The sequence below is a fragment of the Vanellus vanellus genome, assembly GCF_965231255.1.
Source record: "Vanellus vanellus genome assembly, chromosome: 1".
Classification (NCBI taxonomy): domain Eukaryota; kingdom Metazoa; phylum Chordata; class Aves; order Charadriiformes; family Charadriidae; genus Vanellus; species Vanellus vanellus.
The window spans coordinates 125309501-125328586 of record NC_138905.1 but is presented as its reverse complement, the minus strand read 5'-3'; the positions used below and the strand labels follow the sequence as shown (position 1 = coordinate 125328586).

At 43.0% G+C, this 19086-nt stretch overlaps 1 protein-coding gene across 1 annotated transcript in view; it reads left to right on the top strand.

Annotated features, from left to right (window-relative positions):
• Positions 1-12543: 12543 nt before the first annotated feature.
• The window catches only part of LOC309678478 (amine oxidase [flavin-containing] A-like), a 39175-nt gene continuing 32632 nt past the window's right edge, over positions 12544-19086 (top strand). The window contains exon 1 of the mRNA XM_082491522.1: positions 12544-12643. Within this exon, the coding sequence (XP_082347648.1) occupies positions 12583-12643 (61 nt within the window). The 5' untranslated portion in view covers positions 12544-12582. The remainder of the gene's footprint in view (positions 12644-19086) is intronic.

The window sequence follows — 19086 nt, the reverse complement described above, 5'->3', positions numbered from 1 at the left end:
CAAAACAAAACAAAACAAAACCAAACAAACCCAACAAAAAGCCACATGCATACAATCGCTATGTCTTACTAGATAAGTATCTGAATTACATGACATAACACACAAACAGATATTTTTCTTCTGTGAAAAATAAGATAAAACGATCTAACATACTCCTGATAGAAGAATATTTAATAAATGGGATCATTTCCAATCAGATTAGTCACCAAGGGATCTGCATGTGATCAGCACACCTCAGACAAACGAGGAATCTGAGGAGATGGCAAGCACGAACTAGAAAAGAGTAGCAGTTTAAATGAAAACAGGCTTGACTCTTTCCCAAAGTTGTGGTTCACAGGCACAGACAAATTGTAACCAAGTGTTCTGGGAGTGGCTCACGCTAATACCCATGTTCCGGCCCACAATTACACAGGAATTGTAGACTTAATACTTGATTGAAATTTTGTTTGTTCCTTCTCTTTCCAGGAATCTCCCATTGCTAGTTACTCCCTCATGACTTAAAAGTTTTCTCAGGAAAAAAGTTATAACTGAGTATTACCTCCTTAGAAACATATTTGAAAGCCTGTCAAATTGCAGAGGAGGTAAAATTCTCCTTTCAAAAGAGTCGGTGATTCATCACTGTGCAACCTTCAACACCTGCAAACACACAATGTCCTGCAGGTAAAAAGTTCAGGCAGATATAAAACCTCCCATACAGGAGGTTTCCGCAGTTCAGAAAGTGTACTTTCACACCAAAGAGCAAACACAACGAATTGTTTATTGCCGTAGGCTCCTTTTAATAGCTCTGTGACATTCAAGATAGTAAAACTAAAGCCTGCCAGAAGTCAAAATCCAAAGGGCACCAAATAAGATATATGCTTACTTAAGCATGGTACAGTTGACACACAGAAACAGTCTTTACGCTGAGGCATTGCATTAGGTCAGGCAAGCGGCTCCAGTGCGCGCACCCCAAATTACTAGAGGCTGGTGAAGCTGCAGGAACTGGTCTCAGGTGGCTCTGTTACACAGACAAGAGAAAAAGTCTGGAAAGGGAAATGAGGGTGCAGAAAAATATGAAGCGAGATCCACAGTCAGACTGCTCGCTGATGGTGCTGGCACCTTCGGGCTTGGCTGGCACCTCCAGCCTCTGCTGCCGCTCACAGACAGACTCTGCAGCCCCCGAAGAAGTGACAGGCTTCTTCAGAAGGGGCAGAAATCAGTCTGTGGAGGCACCGTCTTTCTTCCAGTGCCTTTTTAATGCATTACAAATGCACAGCCAAAGGTGCGGCGAATCACCCCTCCCGGCCAGATGACTCTGCTTCCAAACCCTGGCGTAGGCATCACACTGCCCCGGGCCGATGGTGCAGTCCCCCGTCCCTCCTGCCTCCCCTGGCGCTGCTACCCAGAATGGTGGGCAGAGGGTTTCATGGTGAGAGGTAGCCTCAGTGGACACTGCTGATGGAGCCATGCCTGTGCCTGTCCAGACTAGCATCAGGTGATTTTTTTTCTCTCCCGCTGTGAGCAAAAAGTAAACGTACGCTCCCATGTGTGGTTTTTCCCTCAGTCCTCTTTTCACAGCTGTGAGATGAAGATTGAACTCATAATGATGCCTGTATCTCGGAACGCTGCTCACAAGAATGAAAACCACTTTTGCAATTCCTTAAGAAGTACCCCAAAATATTTAGAAAATCGCACTGGTTGCCCTATCTATTAGATGACTCATTAAGAAAAGAGACAACAGGCAATGCATTTTCCTCATGACTCAGGAGCACAAGGTCCATGCAAAGCTGCCTGCTGCTGCACCCTTCGTTTCCAGCTCTATGCAGGGATGCACAGCTTCACGGTCTGGTCATACGGTGACAGCAAGGACTTTGCCACCCCGACCGGGCACCTGCGCGGGCACTGAAGTACTGCACTGTGCTTGTAGCATGTGCCAAAGGCGTAAGCAGAATATAAACACAGCTACCTCCTGCTGCTGTAAATTATACTTACATCTGTGCTCGGCACTTTGGCTCTAGGTAAATCAGTGCCACTGAGGCAAGGGGTGCCTCAGTGGCTGGGGAAGGACTTTTTACTAGGGCATGTAGTGATAGGACGAGGGGGAATGCCTTTAAACTGGAAGAGGGCAGCTTCAGATTGAACATTAGGAAGACGTTTTTCACTCTGAGGGTGGTGAGGCACTGCAACAGGTTGCCCAGAGAGGTTGTTGAGGCCCCATCCCTGGAGGTGTTCAAGGCCAGGCCTTGGGCAACCTGGTCTAGTGGCAGGCGTCCCTGTCTATGGCAGGGGGGTTGGAACTCGATGATCTTCAAGGTCCTTTCCAACCTAAACCATTCTATGATTCTACGATAAGCAGCAAGCAGCTCACATTTGAGAACAGTTTTCCTGTCCTTCCTCTCCGTTGCCCTGACGCTACGTATTGAACTTTGAGGGCTTTGCTTTGCCTGTATCACACATAACCCTGTGAGGCCCTGCAGGCTCACGTTGCTTGCTGCGTACAGTTGAATGCAGCAGGGCTGTGTACCTGTTTGTTAATCGAGAAGGTACGCGTAGCCAGGCCCTTCCATCTGCTTTCTGGGACTACCTTTTTGAAGTTGGCAGTGACTACTGCTAAACAGATCTCTGAGAAAAAAAGCAAGGTGGTGGTTGATGGATATCATCACAGGGTACAGTCAGCACATTGCCAGACTTACCTTGATCAGAGATTAATTTCAGGGTTGGGTTTTTTTTAAATGTAGAGCAAGATTAAAACTTTTTTTTCTATGAAGCAGTCAAGAAGTTTAATGTGTTACTAGATTGCATGAAGCAGAAGTAATCGATAGTATTCTAGAGCGTGTTTGGATATCACTGGATAAGCAATAGTGACTATCATAAGTAATGCTGAGATCATATACTTATGCCAGAGGTCAATAAAAATTGCTAACAATGCTCATTATTTCAACTTCAAACAATTTATTCACAGTTCTTAACTATAAAATTTGCTAATTTGTTGCTTTTGCCAATTTTTAATAATTTATTATCTGAATTTGAGTAATTGTGCAAGGGAAAAGGACACGCTTCTCCCTTAAGTCAGTCTTAGGAACAAGAATGATGGTATTTCCAGGGTTTGTTTTAACGCCCAAAACATTGCTTAGAAGCTTAAAACTGTTTTAGGACCTGAGATTCTCTATCTGGGTTTGCAAAAAGGAAAACACACAATTAACTTCATTTACTCAATACAAAAATGGGATTCTTTGGGTCACACTAGAAAGACTGCTGAATCTACAGGGTAACCCAGACACGGACTTTCAAGAAAAGAAGAAATGGCATCTTGGAAATGAGCCTTTCTGTCCTTCTCAGTTCAGCTGCCTGACGGAGATGGGGAAGGGCGTCTGTGTGACTCATTTCTACCTGGTGATGCTTAGGGCTGGGTCCGCTCTCAAAGTGCCTGGGGCCACTGCACAGGGAGAGCAGGGCTGGCAGAAAGGGTTGTGAAGCTCCCAACCCCCTGCAGCAAATGTGCTTCTCGGGAAGGGCACTGAGGGTTTTAGGTATTCAGTGAAGCAGTCGTTAATCTAGAAGAGAGATGAAGCTGTCCACGTGGCTTCAGCTGACTACTTCGCACATAGGATTTGCAGAGAACAACCTTTTTTTTTTTTTTAATGCTTTCTATAGGTTTCCAATGTTGTTTTACCTGATAGACAGTGAGGGGGCATGACAAATTTCTCTGACCTACTTTTAGCAAAGGTTTTTGATGTTTTTTCTTGTTGTATCAAAGGCTGGAGTTCAATGGCTCTAACTGGATTCTTTATTCCGGCTGGCATTTCCACCAGCCTCTTTCTTACTCTCAGATCAAATCTTATTTTACTCCTTTGGTATTTAACTGCATACACTAATGATCTGCACTGATCTCTCCATATGCCTATAATGACTCTCTGCTTCTAAAATCCTGTTCAAACTACAGGCAGGGTTTCTGATCTATAACCAATTCTTGTTCTCCAAATGTACTACCATGTTCACATTGCTGTTATCTCTTACGCAAGCTTTGATCTAATCTCAAATGATACCAGCAATCCATGAGCTATATACAAACCACTTTTCTATGGAGCTGGTAATTAAAGGAACATTTTGTTAATATCACTGAAAGTGCATTGTAAAACCCGATGCATGAAAATTATCTGATAGTGGGATGGTGGTGAAGGACACAGAAAACTTGATAGCAGCAATTACACTGCACGGTATAAATCTATTTCATGTGCCTTATAGAATGCATGCAAAGTTCAGCTCTTCACATAAAGTCCTATCCACTAGCTGGTGCATACGTTGTGCAATACCAACGCTCTCCCCTCCAAAGGTCAAAAGGCACTTGCATTCATATGGTATCTGAAGCCTGAAAAGTGAGTTTGGACAAATCAGCAGGAGCTGCTAAACTAAGAATGGAATTAAGTCAATGTAATATGCCCTCAGAAATGTAGTAGTGTAAGTCTGCTATACAGTAATGGACTCAGAGACCTGAAACGTACAGGTTGAATGTTAAACCCACGCCCAATGAGGAGCTGAGTCTGGAAGGGAAGACTCAGAAAACACTCTTCGTGTCTGGAAGCAAATGTTGCTCTGCCACAACTGCTCCTTCCCATCACCTTACATTCCTGCTTGGGGTCTTTGCACGCTTTTTGGCCAAAACTCTTGCAGAAATCTCGTGCGGGCAGCTCTTTGGGCAGCTCCTTTTGAATGCGACCCCATGCTCTGAACTGCTCGCATGGCCACTTTGTCTCCAGCTTTCTCCTTCTGCTGTGCAATGAAAGCACCACCTGTGCTGCCCAACAAGGTCTTCCCCATGAAGAGGGGAGGAAGGAGCTTCAGAGGTTTGAGCAGTACCTGGAGCACTTCTTCTGAACCTTCCTTGCAGTCTCTTCCACCTACTGGCTTCATATTGGAGATTATATTGGAGCTGAAAGTGCTAGTAGAACTAAGCATCCAGAAGGATTTATTCAATTTAAGCTTGTTGAAATCATTTCAGGGCTTCTTTTATTTGAAAGCAAACAAAGGCATATACATATTTTTGAAATCCTTATTACTACAGTCAGTGAATACATTTTATCTCATAGCTATTAAAATAAACTCCCTTTATAGGAAAATGAGTCATGAAGATAAATTAGAAAGGGAAAGACTTCATGTCTGTCTTAACACTGGCAGTAGAACTCACGCATCTAATTAAAGACAAAGGCTAGTGAGCCAAACAGATTGAAAATTAATTACCAGCCTTATGTTTTTAGACATACATACTAACTTTAACTTGAATTGCCTCTATTTGTTTTGATAATGAGTCATACATCTGAAACTATCTTGCTTTCACATCTCATGTGAAGAACCCCACACACATACACACACAAGCATTGTAAATTTTTAAAGGCGGCAATAATATTTTGTGATTGCCTAGTACAGCCCCTAAAAGATGTTTATCAAGAGGCTGTCTGGAATCTGCTGGTGCCACTGTGCTGGAACTTAACTAGCTATGAAATTATAAAGATATCTAAAAATCGTTGCTTTCTTTCAGAAAAGCTGTGTACAGGAGAAGGATGAGTCCTGAGAAAGAATGCACTTATCACACTTCACCTAGTTCATCCTGAAGCACTGTGTATGCGTCTTTTAATACCAGGAAGCAAATCCTCCTCACCCTGCCTGCGGCCGTACTGAACAACCACTTCTTTGTGTGAAAGCTACCCGGCCATATCTGACTTCTGGTACATGAAGATTTGGGCTTTACTTCACCCACCGATGAAGCCTGCCCAAAGCTCATTGGCATGATGCTCAAATTTTCAAGATCTACCTCATATAAAAATATTTTACAATTTTGAGACTTATGCAAAGAGGAGAGTTTGATGCTGTTAAAAGATCAATGACAATTTTAGTCAGACTGCAGAATCATGCAGGGAAGTTACTTCGAAAATTTTTAATGAGGTAATGCAGTTTCCTTCCCAAACTGCCTTGTGAATTTTTGCACCCCACATGCCTAGGTATGTTGTATTATAAAATGAAATAAAGAGTTGGAAATATTTTACAAAATGAAATTACTTATGGTTTCCAAGCACAGAAAAAAAATATTTACCTAACTCTTTGGTGGTTAAAAATACTTAAAATTTTATTCCACATTTCTGACAAGTCAAAATATCTTTTGGTGGCGTGGGGTAGTGAGACTTTATCCAGTGAGTATGTAATAGGTTTCTCTGAGGGAATAGAAAACTTCATTGTGTGTAGCTGAGGGCATTCCCCTCTAGGGCATAAGGCTCAGCTTGTACTTTGTTTTTCTCTTCCCAGGTGTAGAGGAGCACTTTGAAATTTGGATTAATGTTTTAAATATATTCTAGTAGATTTACCTAGGGACATTAAAGTTATAGTAGTCGACCTTTTCCTTATGCCTTTAAGAAAAGTCTTTCCATGCCTATTTTCCTCATCCCCACTGAACATTTCCAGGTCCCTATATGCAGCGCAATCACATGAATGATGCCTTCGACATCTGGCACTGCAGAGGGGACCAAGGTCTCTGGAGTAGTGCAGGGGACAGAAAACAAATAAGTAGGTCTCGTGCCGATTGGTTGCTGAAGAGCAGAAACTCTGCCAGTGATGGGGGCTGGATCGGAGCACCTCACCCCCTGTGTGCCCCTCCATGTCCCACTGCCACCGTCTTGCACTCAGGATGGTCACCGCACCAGAAGGTCTGTTGGATGCTCGGTAACTGAGCGAGTGGGAAACAAGGGTCAAGGAGAGGGTGAACGCTGATTTTTTATTGCTTGTGTTCATATTTCAGAAGATTCCTGGCTGTGATCATAAGGTTAAATGAAATAATCAAATGCTAATAGCCAAGAGCAATGATAATTTGCTTCAAGGTGCTTATTCATTGATTAGAGTATAGTGTGGTGCATGAAATAGAGCTAGCCAGGAAGCTCGAGGTCACTACAGTTGTTGAGAACACACCAGTAAAAATGAACAGTGATGAATAAACATGTCACAACCATCTTTGTGTACAAAAGCATTTTTCATACCAGTGAAGACTGTTTTACAGTATCAGACTGGTGATTGTTTTCTGATGGTTTGGAATACACACCTAATTTAAAAAGTGGACTCGAAAAGCTAAGAATATCATAGAATCATAAGATAGTCTGGGTTGGAAGGGACCTTTAAAGGTCATCTAGTCCAACCCCCCTGAAATGAGCAGGGACATCTTCCACTGGATTCGTCTACTCAGAGCCCCATCCAACCTGACCTTGAGTGCTTCCAGGGATGGAGCATCTACCACGTCTCTGGGCAATGTGTCCCAGTGTCTCAGCACGCCCATTGTAAACCATTTCTTCCTTATATCTAGTCTGAATCTGCCCTCCTTTAGTTTAAAGCCATTACTCCTTGTCCTATTGCTACAGGCCCTATTAAAAAGTCCGTCCCCATCTTTCTTATAAGTCCCCTTTAAGTACTGAAAGGCCACTATAAAGCCTTCTCTTCTCCAGCTGACCAACCCCAAGTCTCTCAGACTGTCTTCATAGGAGAGGTGTCCATCCCTCTGATCATTTTTGGGGCCATTCTCTGGATTCGCTCCAACAGATCCAAGTCTTTCCTGTGCTGAGTGCTCCAGAGCTGGACACAGTACTCCAGGTGGGGTCTCACCAGAGCGCAGCAGAGGGGCAGAATCATCTCCCTTGACCTGCTGGCCACGCTTCTTTTGATGCAGCCCAGGATATGGTTTGCTCTCTGGGCTGTGAGCACACATTGTTGGCTCATGTCCCGCTTTTCATCCACCAATACCCCCAAGTCCTTCTCGGCAGGGCTGCTCTCAGTCCCTTCATCCTCCAGCCTCTAGTGATACCAGGGATTGCCCCAGCCCAGGTTCAGGACCCTGCTCTTGGTTTTGTTGAACCTCATAAGGTTCACACAGGCCGACTTCTCAAGCCTGTGCAGGTCCCTCTGGGTGGCATCCAATCCCTCAGGTGTGCCAACTGCACCACTCAGCTTACTGTTCGCTGCAAACTTGCTGAGGATGCACTCGATCCCACTGTCCACATCATTGATGAAGATATTGATCGGTACTGGCTCCAATATGGACACCTGAGGGACACCACTCATCACCGATCTCTATCTGGACATTGAGCTATTGACCACTATCTCCTGTATGTGACTATCCACCAATTTCTCATCCACTGAAATAGACATCCTAGTCAATAAAAATGTCTATTAATGCTCTGCAAGACCATTCACAGCTTACCAATTTGATTCTTATAAATTTTACCAACCTGTCATACAATCTCTTTATGAATCCTCTACTAGGGCCATTCCAGTTGATCTAAATAACTACCTATTCGATGGATGAGACAGAGGCAGAGAGATTGTATGAACATCCCCTAGGATGGATCTGCTGCATCTGCTTTGGGCAGGAGGTTGGACTGCCCCTTCCTTGCTATTTGGGAATATGTGTTTTCTCTCTTTCCACTTTCATAAAACCCTTGGAGAGACTTTGATCCGGGATTGTTTGTTTGTTTGGATTTTGTTTGTTTCAGAGGAAAGCACTCTAGAGCTTGAAACATTTTATAGAACAATATTTTCTTTTTTGTCTACTCTTGGTGTACAACGTTGTGTATTTACTTGTACTACATTGCCTTTTATCATTTCTCTTATTGATAAAGTCCTTGGAAAAAAAAAAGTCAACAGCTCTGTAAACATCATTAGCACTGTAAATTAATTGATGACCCCAAATTTAGCATAAGGTAGTATAAGATACTGTTCCAAAATAGAAAACTGTCCTTAGAAAATACAGTATCACCTACAACTGAGGCTTGAATTTACTCCTTACTGTGCACAGTTGTCCAACAAATGGACTCCCAACAGAACTACCGAGTCTGATGTTTGGAAGAGTTTGGATTATTTTTCGCAGTTTTTCGTATTTCAGTTTGATGTAACTCAGAGCACTAATCATATAATTACCAGAATTAAAATGTTTGTGAATGTAAATCTATGTGAATCAAGCTTTGCAAATGGCTCTGATACTCTCTGGAAAGTTCATCTTTGTGCCTGCAGAGTAGAGTGCTAATCAACACAGATGATGAGTTAATGGCAGAAATTTCAGCTGGCGGTAACACTTAAGATGGTATGTTCTAGGATATTTCAGATAGATAAGCTCTGTTGATATCGTTAAGATACAAGAATTACATGACTTTAGAGGTGGCTAAGTGGTGGTAATTATGATCTTAATAATGACAATCTGTCTTCTAGTGATAATGCTTTCTTGTCGTACAGCGCTTAGGTTCTCTCTACTTACCTGTCAAAAGACATTCGTAAAACAAATAAAGAACTAAAAAATTATACTGTATACATGAATGTACAATAGATAATGTATTTTATTTTGACAAAAAAAAAGTTATTTTAATGTCAGGGATTTTCCCTATGTTTATGTCCCAATTTTCACATGCATTGGCAAAATGAAGTAACATTGAAATCAGGAAGGAATGCAAAATATCTGTGTCTTCCACAACGATTATGACTGATTTTAATCATCATTTGGGGTACTGAGCAGATGTAAAATAATGTAAGCTAACTACTGTTGACATGACCTGAGAAGTTTGACTTCCTCACACCAGTAGTTGGCAAAACTGAAAGAAAACACTTGTACTACAATAACAATCTTAGTGATGACACTTATGTAGAAAGTCCTGTGACTTTCTATACTGTCGCATTAATGATCATGCACATTCTGCAACCTCAGCAAATTATTACTACAAGTCATTTACTGAAGCAGACGTAAATCAACCAGGTAGATTGCTAGGAAACGGTTTCAGCAACAGTAGCTTCCTATGCTCACCCTGCAGAGTTGCTCTCCATTTTTTTATAGCATATAAGGAATAGAGCATATTTGCAAGCATTTCTTTATTATTCAACTCTCTGTTCTGAGCAAAAATTAACTTCTTTCTAAATAAAATTTTATCTGTTTGGAATAAAATTTCCTTTACTATAAATTTGCAATCCTTTTATTTTCTGCTGATTTCAGAGCACATTCCAAATTTCTCTTTGAAAATGTGGTCATAACACTTCTGAAAGGCGGATCACTCTAAATATGACACATCACCTGCTTCCCTTCCCACTTCTTGCATTTTCTGCAAGTCCTCAGGAAACTCTGATGGACCCAGCTGTGAGGTTGACAAGATCTCTTTGATCATCTCCCATTGGGTTCATCCTGGTGTCCTCAAGAACGGCTTCAGCATCTGTTTGCTTTGGGTTTTTTTTTACCAAATCCTAGACATCTGCAGATCTATATGAGTTAAGGTAGAATTATTCTGAGGGCTCTTACTTGTATCATAGAGATGCTAAGGGCTTAGTAGCTAGTAGTTCTGACAGCCGTTGCTACCCCTGGAGGCTGCGAGCGCCCGAGATAATGCTTAGTAGCCCCATGGATATTTTTTCAGTCTTTACTGCAAGGATCGAGGTAACCACAATGTGTACAATTCACACTTTGATGTCATCTCGTATTGTGAGAGCTGTGCCAGATAAAACCACTTCAATCTCCATTGCTCTTTCACAAGCCTGTTGCAGCTCCTTTTTAGCACTAGAGAATTTTTGGCGAGCTTATCTATCAGCAAATTATCTAGATACACACAAGTTTCCTGTTCTTATCACAGAGGATGTTTTTGTTGTTTTCTTCCAAACTTGGCTTCTGGACTATGAGGGAGGTGCCACTTGGTGAAGCTTTTTATTCATCAGATTCCCTCTGACGTGCTCACTGGGACGAGCAGAGCTGTGAGAGCAGGTATCCTTATCACCCTCATGAAGCAAAGCCTTTTTTCCCCCAATAAGCTCAGATGGCTGTTAGTACATTGCATTTTTCCATTTCAGAATACATATCACTCTCACAGTCTCACTCTCTCCCCTTTTTGCTCACTTTACCCTGGTATGCAGGCAGCAGCAATCCCAGTGATAATGAGCTTCTGTGTCAGTAGATGATCTCTCAGAGCAGTAGGGATCTTGTTCTTCTTCTCATTGACTATAGCATCTGGCACTTGTGTGTCTGCAGCAAGTCCACACACTTAATTAGCACTGCAAATCTACTTTTCAAAGTACCTGATTTTGCTTCAGAAGAAGATCCATTATTCTGTTTCTCTTATTGTTAATCCACATGTAGGGACATCTTCCACTAGATCAGGTTGCTCAAAGGCCCCTCCAACCTGACCTTGAAGGTTTCCAGGAATGGGGCATCTACCACCACTCTAAGCAACCTGTCCCAGTGTTTCATCACCCTCATCGCAAAAAAATTCTTCCTTATATCTAGTCTGAATCTGCCCTCCTTTAGTTTAAAGCCATTACCCCTTGTCCTATCGCCACAAGCCCTGCTAAAAAGTCTGTCCCCATCTTTCTTATAAGTACTGAAAGGGCGCTATCAGGTCTCCCTGGAGCCTTCTCTTCTCCGGGCTGAGCAACCTCAAATCTCTCAGCCTGTCTTGACAGGAGACGTGTTCCATCCCTCTGATCATTTTTGCGGCCCTCCTCTGGACCTGCTCCAACAGGTCCACGTCTTGCTTATTCAGCACAATTGGCACAACACCAAAGTCCTATTTTTTCCCGCTGTAAGAAAGTAAAGATGTTTCTGAGGACACCACCTGTGTAGTATTGCACTCATTCAATTCTTTGGTCATATCCAGGTATGGCATATGATTGAAGAACTGGGCAACTCTCAGAACTTATATCAATATTTAACGTAAAGTGGCATTAGGATTTTCTGTAATTGTGTGAATTGTAAAGGTCTTCTGTGCTTACTTGGAAGGGGATGGACAGGCTCTCTATTTTTTCTACTTAGCTTCACAGAGATGACATTTACACTTTGGCAATAAAAATTGTACAAGCTGTAAAATGCAAGAAAAAAAAAAATCACAACCATCATGTATTTCAGAGAGGTAAGAGTAGAAGTACAAACAAAATTGGTATTTTGGCAACCAGTTATTATTTCAGGCATTATCTTTGGGAAGCTACTTTCATTCAAAGGTTAACTCTTCATTCCCCGGCTCACGGACCGGGTCCTATTTGATTCTAGTACACAGTGAGGCTTGTACACTGCTGTATCCTGGGGCACTGTAGCACCATGGATCTCCTCCCCTCTCCCACACTCACCGCTGGCATACTTCCTAAATTTGAGTAAATAAACAGTGGGGAGTGGGCGCAGGCTGCTAGAGCTGTTGCGTCCCGCAGCAGGCGCGCTGTCGCCTGCCTCCCTCCCAGCCCGGGACGGGGTGGCGCGAAACCGAGCCGGTACCGACCCGCTCCCAGGAAAAACGTTCCCCCGGCAGCAGCGTTTGGCGGCGGTTTTGTCCCAGCAGCCGCCCCCACCCCCCTCCAGCTCCGCCGGAGCCTCGCACCCCCCCGTCGGGCCGGGCCGGGACCGGGCGGAGTGCGATTACCGGAGGGGCGTGGCTCGTCGAGACCCCGCCTCTGAGCGATGTCTATTGGTGGAGGCCGCCAGGGCCACGCCCAGGGGCGGGTCCAGGGGCGGGCGGGACGGCGCGGCGCTGTCCGCCCGTCAGAGCGCGCTCGGAGCCGCCGCCGCCGTCGCTGCCGCCGCCGTCGCCGGAGGGCGGGCTGGAGAGAGCGGCCGGGATGGGGGGCAGCGACGTGGCCGAGAAATACGACGTGGTCGTGGTCGGGGGTGGCATCTCAGGTGGGTCCAGGGGGCGGCGCGGCCACCGCGCATCCGCCGGCCTCCCCCGGTGCATCCCCCCCCCCAATCCCCTCCCGGTTCGGTCCCAGAGCCCGCTCTGCGGCGGGGGCGGGGGGGGGCAACGGTGCTGGGGGTCGGGGTGATCCCGGCTGGGCGGCGCGGGGCCTGGGAGCGGCTGGTGCGGGGGTGGCTGGTCCCCACGGCTGGCCTTAAGGCTTGGGCGATGGTTTAGAGTGGGTGTCAGGTCCTCGGGGGCTTCGGATACACTTGGGGGTGGGAGGGAAAAAAATTACCCAGGTCGATAATTTAGGAGGTCTTCACTGCTTCTTGCATTGGTTGGTACTTTGTGCTTGTCAGAAGAAAGTCTGTAGAAAAACTGACTTTATAATGTCCACAGGTGCGGGAGAAGGCAGGGATAAGGGCTGGGATTTTTGTATCCCAAGAAAGATGATATTTTGAAGTTGTGGGGTTTTTTAGGCAACTCTTGCAGTGTATGCTTTTTGATAAATGCTGCAGAAAGACATCTGGGAATATTTGTAAAAGCAAGTTCGGTTTTGTTACTGTGAGAAGAGCTGTACTCTGTCGACAGCCAAGTTCTCCTGATGTAACGGACTTGGGAAAGTACTTCCCGAAATACTATTAAGATTCAGATCTACTTTAACAGTAGCAAGTGCAGTGTGGCCCTTGGTCCTTGTGCTTGAAAAAAAGAAGACATTTTTCTTATGGCACCTGATGGTACCTAAGACGAGAATGTTGCTACATTGGAGAAATCTGTCTTTGGTTTGTCCACCAGATAAATACTGTGTTAGCAGCTCTGGCCAGGCTTCAGTTTTTGGGGAGTCTTTACTGATGATTTAGAAAAGGTGATTTATGTGACTGAGTGACTTCAGTGATACTGCAACCATTTAAAATTATTCTTTATTAGAATTGAGAAGGAGCCAGTGGCTTTCCTTTCTTTAATCTGTAGTGAATTAATGCACGGAACAGGAAGTCATTTACTTAATCACATTATATTGTTTACTAAAACAACAGTAATTGTTTAAATAGTTATTTGTTACAATGTAATTACATAAATAATATGTAGTCTTGCCAAAGAGAAAGAAAGAGTTTGGACCTAGTTTTGCTTGCCTTTTTAGTTTTACCGGCTACCTGGGCATCTTCCTGCTATCACAAGTCATTTGGTCTTCATCCTTAAGGTTCCTGTAAGGCACAGCATGCCCTTAGGGAATCAGCCTCCCATACTGTGTGCAGGTGATGGCGACATGATCTTAACATGGTTTTTAGGGCTCTGAGAAGCTCGTCTTCCCCTGAGAGTACGTTGCTCCTCTGGCTTTCCAACCTGTAGAAGTGTTTTGGCAAATGCGTTGAGCATTTCGAAGTGATATCTTGCCTCGCTCATGCAGGAATCAGCAAGTTACTTCAGAACACTTATGCCTTGGATTAAAGCCTGGTGTAGAGTCTGAAATGGAGCCAAGCAGGAAATTTCAAGGCGTTACAGTTCCTGAAAATTTGTCAGTGGCATTAGGAAGACAAATAAACATGTCACAGCACTCTTGGGGTGCGGGAACACTTTTCTTGCCAGGGACACAAAATCAACTCTGCCCGTAGGAAGCTGCAGTCTAGGGATGGAGGGAGCTTCTGCAAAGAGTGCTTCACAGTGGGAAAGCTCTTGGAAGATGAACTCGGCTCTGGTGGCCTCTACCACTGAGATTTTCCTGCTGTACCCCATGGAATGATGTTTGAACGGTTCAGATTGCATCAGCAAGTAAGTTTGGACCCCTGCAGAGAGGGAGCTGCAGAACTTGGGCTAGATTCCTCTTTTCACGTAGGCGTGCACATTAAAAATGTGTATGGTGGCCAGGAAAGGCCTTAGGCACATGTGTGTATCCTTCTTAATGAATAGTGTCCCTTGTAATACAGTTAATATTAATTATAACATTTTATGCTCAAGCATATTAAATAGAATGATGCCTGAAGTTAAAGCCTTTCCCCGTAGCCACAGGGAGTTCTTATTTATATGCCTTGAATATTGTTCCCATTTTCTATTTATAGGGTTTTTTCTACTGAACTGAAGAGGGTGTTCTTGTTTGGACTGAATTTGACCTTTTGCTCATGCATTTTGGTTTAGGCTGTGTAATCTCCTCATTTGTTAAACACAGCAAGCTGACAGCACATGATGTGCCGTGGATGTGATGTGTGTCTGATTAATCGGCAGGATCGTAACCCTGACATCCTGTCAGAGAGTCCTCTGATGCTTGAGTTAAGGGGCTACACTAGGAGAGGACTAGGAGATTGTCATCCTCTGTGTGAATTAACTACTGTATTGACAGTTTCCAGAAGTTGTCCCTCTTACGCAGCAAGTCACTGCCGTATCTCTCCTGACACGTTGTCCCCATCCCAGCTCCGTTACGTGCTCCGCAAGCTAAGGCCACAATTACAGGGAAATTTGGATTTTGGCTCCATAGCCGTAGGATGCAGCATGCACAGGTACTCTGAGATATGAGATGAGTTGTAAGGCGGTCCGGGATGCTCAGTCACTCCTTGGGGACTGCTCGTTAACACCTGGACAGCATTAAGTGCTCAGAGGCTTTTGACAGGAACCTCAGATATTTCAGCTTTTCTGATCTAGAAAATGGCTGCTGCCTACATGTGACCCATAATTCCTCAACACTTTCTCATTGACCTTATTGGGGCATATTTTCACATGGATAACAAAATGCACTATGTTGACTCAAAGGCTACTTCCTTGCCAAATTTCAAGTTGCTGCTAAAACTTCCAAAATAGGAAAGGGGAAAAAAAAAAAAAAAAGATATCAGTTTTCAAAATCAAAGAAGAATGTTTGTTTCCTGGAGGTTTGGAAACAGCCAGCCAATTTTGGCCAAGATTTTCCAGCAAAAATTAATCAGCCTGAAAAACACACTCTGAAAATTCAAGCTTAAATAGTTCAAAATTTGTCAAACAGAGTGTAAGCAAAACGTCTCAACTTTTTCAGTGGGAAATTTAGGGTACATTCGCATGCCAACCTCACCTTACACAGGAATTTTGGACACTGGAAGGCCCAGTTTATCAAAAGAAGGCATGGAGAATTAAGAATGTTTGTCGACATAATGCAAAGCAGAGACGCATCAGATATGGCGAAGTATGTCCAGAAGCAAGTAAGTCCAAGAGGACTTGTATGCAAATATCTTTTGGAAGAAATTTCAACACATCGTGTTACAAGAACAAAGCACAAGGGAAACACAGCCATAACCGAAACTTGCACTGAAGATTATAATTCTTTGATACGGATAGTTCCTATTTCCAAATAAAACCACATTTGTTCTTAGCTCTTGCAACAAGGAGATCTCATGGCTCAGCAGAACGGATGCTCAGGTTTGCCAGCAGGAAGCATCACTGTTTTCTGTTGTACTTATGGAGGAGGGCAAAGGCCACAAATTGTAGGAGAAGCTGGGATGTAAAAAAAAAGCAGTGATTAGTCTTTATATTGAAATAAAACATATGATACACTATTAAGCTTTTTTTTTTCCTCTCCATGGAAGAGCGCTCTGCGTTGGCATCTCCTGCTTCACAGTGTGTGATGGACAACCTAACCGCTTGAGCTACCTACGCATTGGCTGTGGTCTCTGAGTGAAAGACTGAATAATGAGGAAATGCAGATTTTCCTTGCTCGCTGTAATGGCAGCGCAACTTATGTTGTATACTGCTCCCTTTGTTTTGACAGCATGCCAGGCTGCTGGTGGGTGGTAGTGTCAGATAAACTGTCAAATACACAGTTACTGGTAGAAGATATAATCCGTCCCACCTGTGTAAATCTGGAGTAGTTTTCAGTAGATTCTTTTCTAGTGTTACTTCTAAATTTGCCTAGATTTTGACCTGTAGGCATGCCATCGCTGGTTCCTAAAATGTAACCTGTGTTTATCTCTTTACATCTACCCTGTGCTGGGCTCCGGCTACCCGGTTCCTTCCCGCTTGCTTTCTGGATCCAACAGGAAAGCTAATAAAAGGTGATAGTATTGTCACTCGGTACCAGAAATTCCTAAAGGCCATTTTGGGGGATGCAGAAATAAATAGCAATGTTGCATAGAGCTCTCAGTTCCCCATGTGTTGCCAGCAAGCTGACTATCATTCTGAGAAAAATTTACAGCAGGAACAAAGCTATCAGACCCCCCTATAAAGTCTAATGGGTGTTTTGTACCACACTTGCAAATAAGCAGAAATACCAGTTTCCATGTGCCTCCTTCTTCACAATGTGTTCTAATGCTTTGCTACTAAAGAGGCAAAACCTGATGATGTGGGGCATGGGGTTTGGTTAAGACACTCCTTTGTGTTATGCTCAGTGCTAGATATTTAGTTTTGGCCAGAATATGGTTGTGATGTGATCATTATGTGGCCAGATGTAGGAATATTATTATTTTCTATATCTGTCATCATATTCTTCATGTGGTTTGCTACAGTAAATGCATCATTTATAAACACTGTCTAACGCAGGGGGTAACCTGAGTAGTCACAGATGTTTCTGCTCTGGAATGAAGAATGTGTCAGGTCTGTTTCTGGCAAAACCAAAACGTACAACCAGTGTGACCCATAGGTTAGCAAATTCCGAGCTCCTAAGAGAACGCTGTAAACCTATGGCTTGTCCTTGAGGAGTAGATTTTGCACCATGCCTCAGGCTTAGGTGAAAGGTGTTGAAAGGTAGGAAAAAGTATGTACATCTGAAGTGATAAGAGTGTTTTTTACTCCACCAAGGAAAAGAAACAGCTGAGTAGTTAGGATGGATCTCTAAACATGCTGGCATAACAAAAACGGGCGTGAGACAGGCATTATATCTTTCCTGGGAATACCAATGCCGATGTTCTTGCGATTTGTGGCAATGACATTGATCATAGTTTAGCAGCAGCATTTTTTCGCATACTTATTTAATTAAGGATCACTGTTTAGCTAACAGGAATCTATTCTGCGTACTGACCAAAAGAGTTATCAATAGTTAGAAAATGCGCATAATTACCTTAGATGTTTCCATAAACTATATGGTATCAAACCATGGTCATCTTAGCTGGTGATACTCGCTTTAATACGTAAGGGGAAGGAGGATACTGCATTTCTAACCCTATGCTTATACTAGTTAACTTTTTTCTGCCTTTGTTTTGGGGGGAGGGTGTTCTTCTGGGGAAGAGATGTTTACTGCAATGGGCTTTAGACTTGAAAATCCCAGTGGGTGTGTACAGAGGAGTGGATTCATCCTCGGGATACAATTCCCTCTTCCTGCCCACTGTGTTTCTGTTAACGCTGTCCATGAGAAACTGTCTTTGTGCCCTTCAGAACAAGGCTTGCATCTGTTGAAAGCATTTAGACAGTAACAACATTGAAACCAGTTAGAGTGGCTTGGTCTCAGCTGGACAATGTACTCTGTAATAGAAAATATTTATTCTCTGATGGTTGAAATCTTTGCTGAATCAACTAGATTATTTTTGCTAGAGGGGAAAAAAAGATTTGATGTAGATGAAAAACATTTACCTGAAAATGGCAAAATAAATAAACACAACCTCATCCCCAGTATCAAGTATTCAACGACAAGGATTGTGAAAGAACATAAGAAAAGATAAAATACGGTTTTTGACAAACGGAAAGTTAGCGATGTTATGGTATTAGGCAACACTGAAAGAAGAAATGAATGTAACTTGTGATCAGCACTGTATATTCTTGACATTTTGTGCAAATTTAAGGGGTTGTAATTTAGTTAGTAAGTTCTTTTTTCCTTTTCAGGGGAATTTAAAATCTTCATATCCTCAGTCTGTGAAAGAAAACAGTTCTTTCATTCTCAGCCTTCTATATGTTGTTGCCTATTAGTGATTTCTCTGGTCAGTCTGATGTAACTGAGTACATTTTAACTATATTATAAAACTTATTTAAATACCATGGTGTGCACAAAAATTCCAATGAAAAGAAAAATGGGGAAGGGGGAGAAGGAGAAGAAAGAGGTGAGAAAGGGAAATTTTACCCTGCAGTCATAGCAGAAATGTTTTGTGCCTCTTATTGACAGGTTCCTATTTACTTACAAAGATACTTCTAGCTGAATAATTAGAGCTGATTCTAAGGTGGCCATTGCCAGATTTAATTACTCAATTGTGTTTGGAAAAAGTTAGGCTTTCTGTCAGTGAAACAGTAAAAATAAACACATTAGCATGCAGTTACAATGGAATAGGTTATACTGACGATTGCCTTACTTTACTGATGTATATTAGAATAATGGGTGGAAAACTTTTAAAACTATTCCCCTGATTAAGATCAGAAAAATGTAGAGCTTTTTTTCTGTATCTTACTCAATTAAAGACTGCTAGAACATTACAGTAATGGGTTAGTTGTCTTTCACACAATGTAATTATCCCACTCCATGTACAGAAGGGCGGATTAACAAGGATTTTATGAAAGAATGTTGTATTAG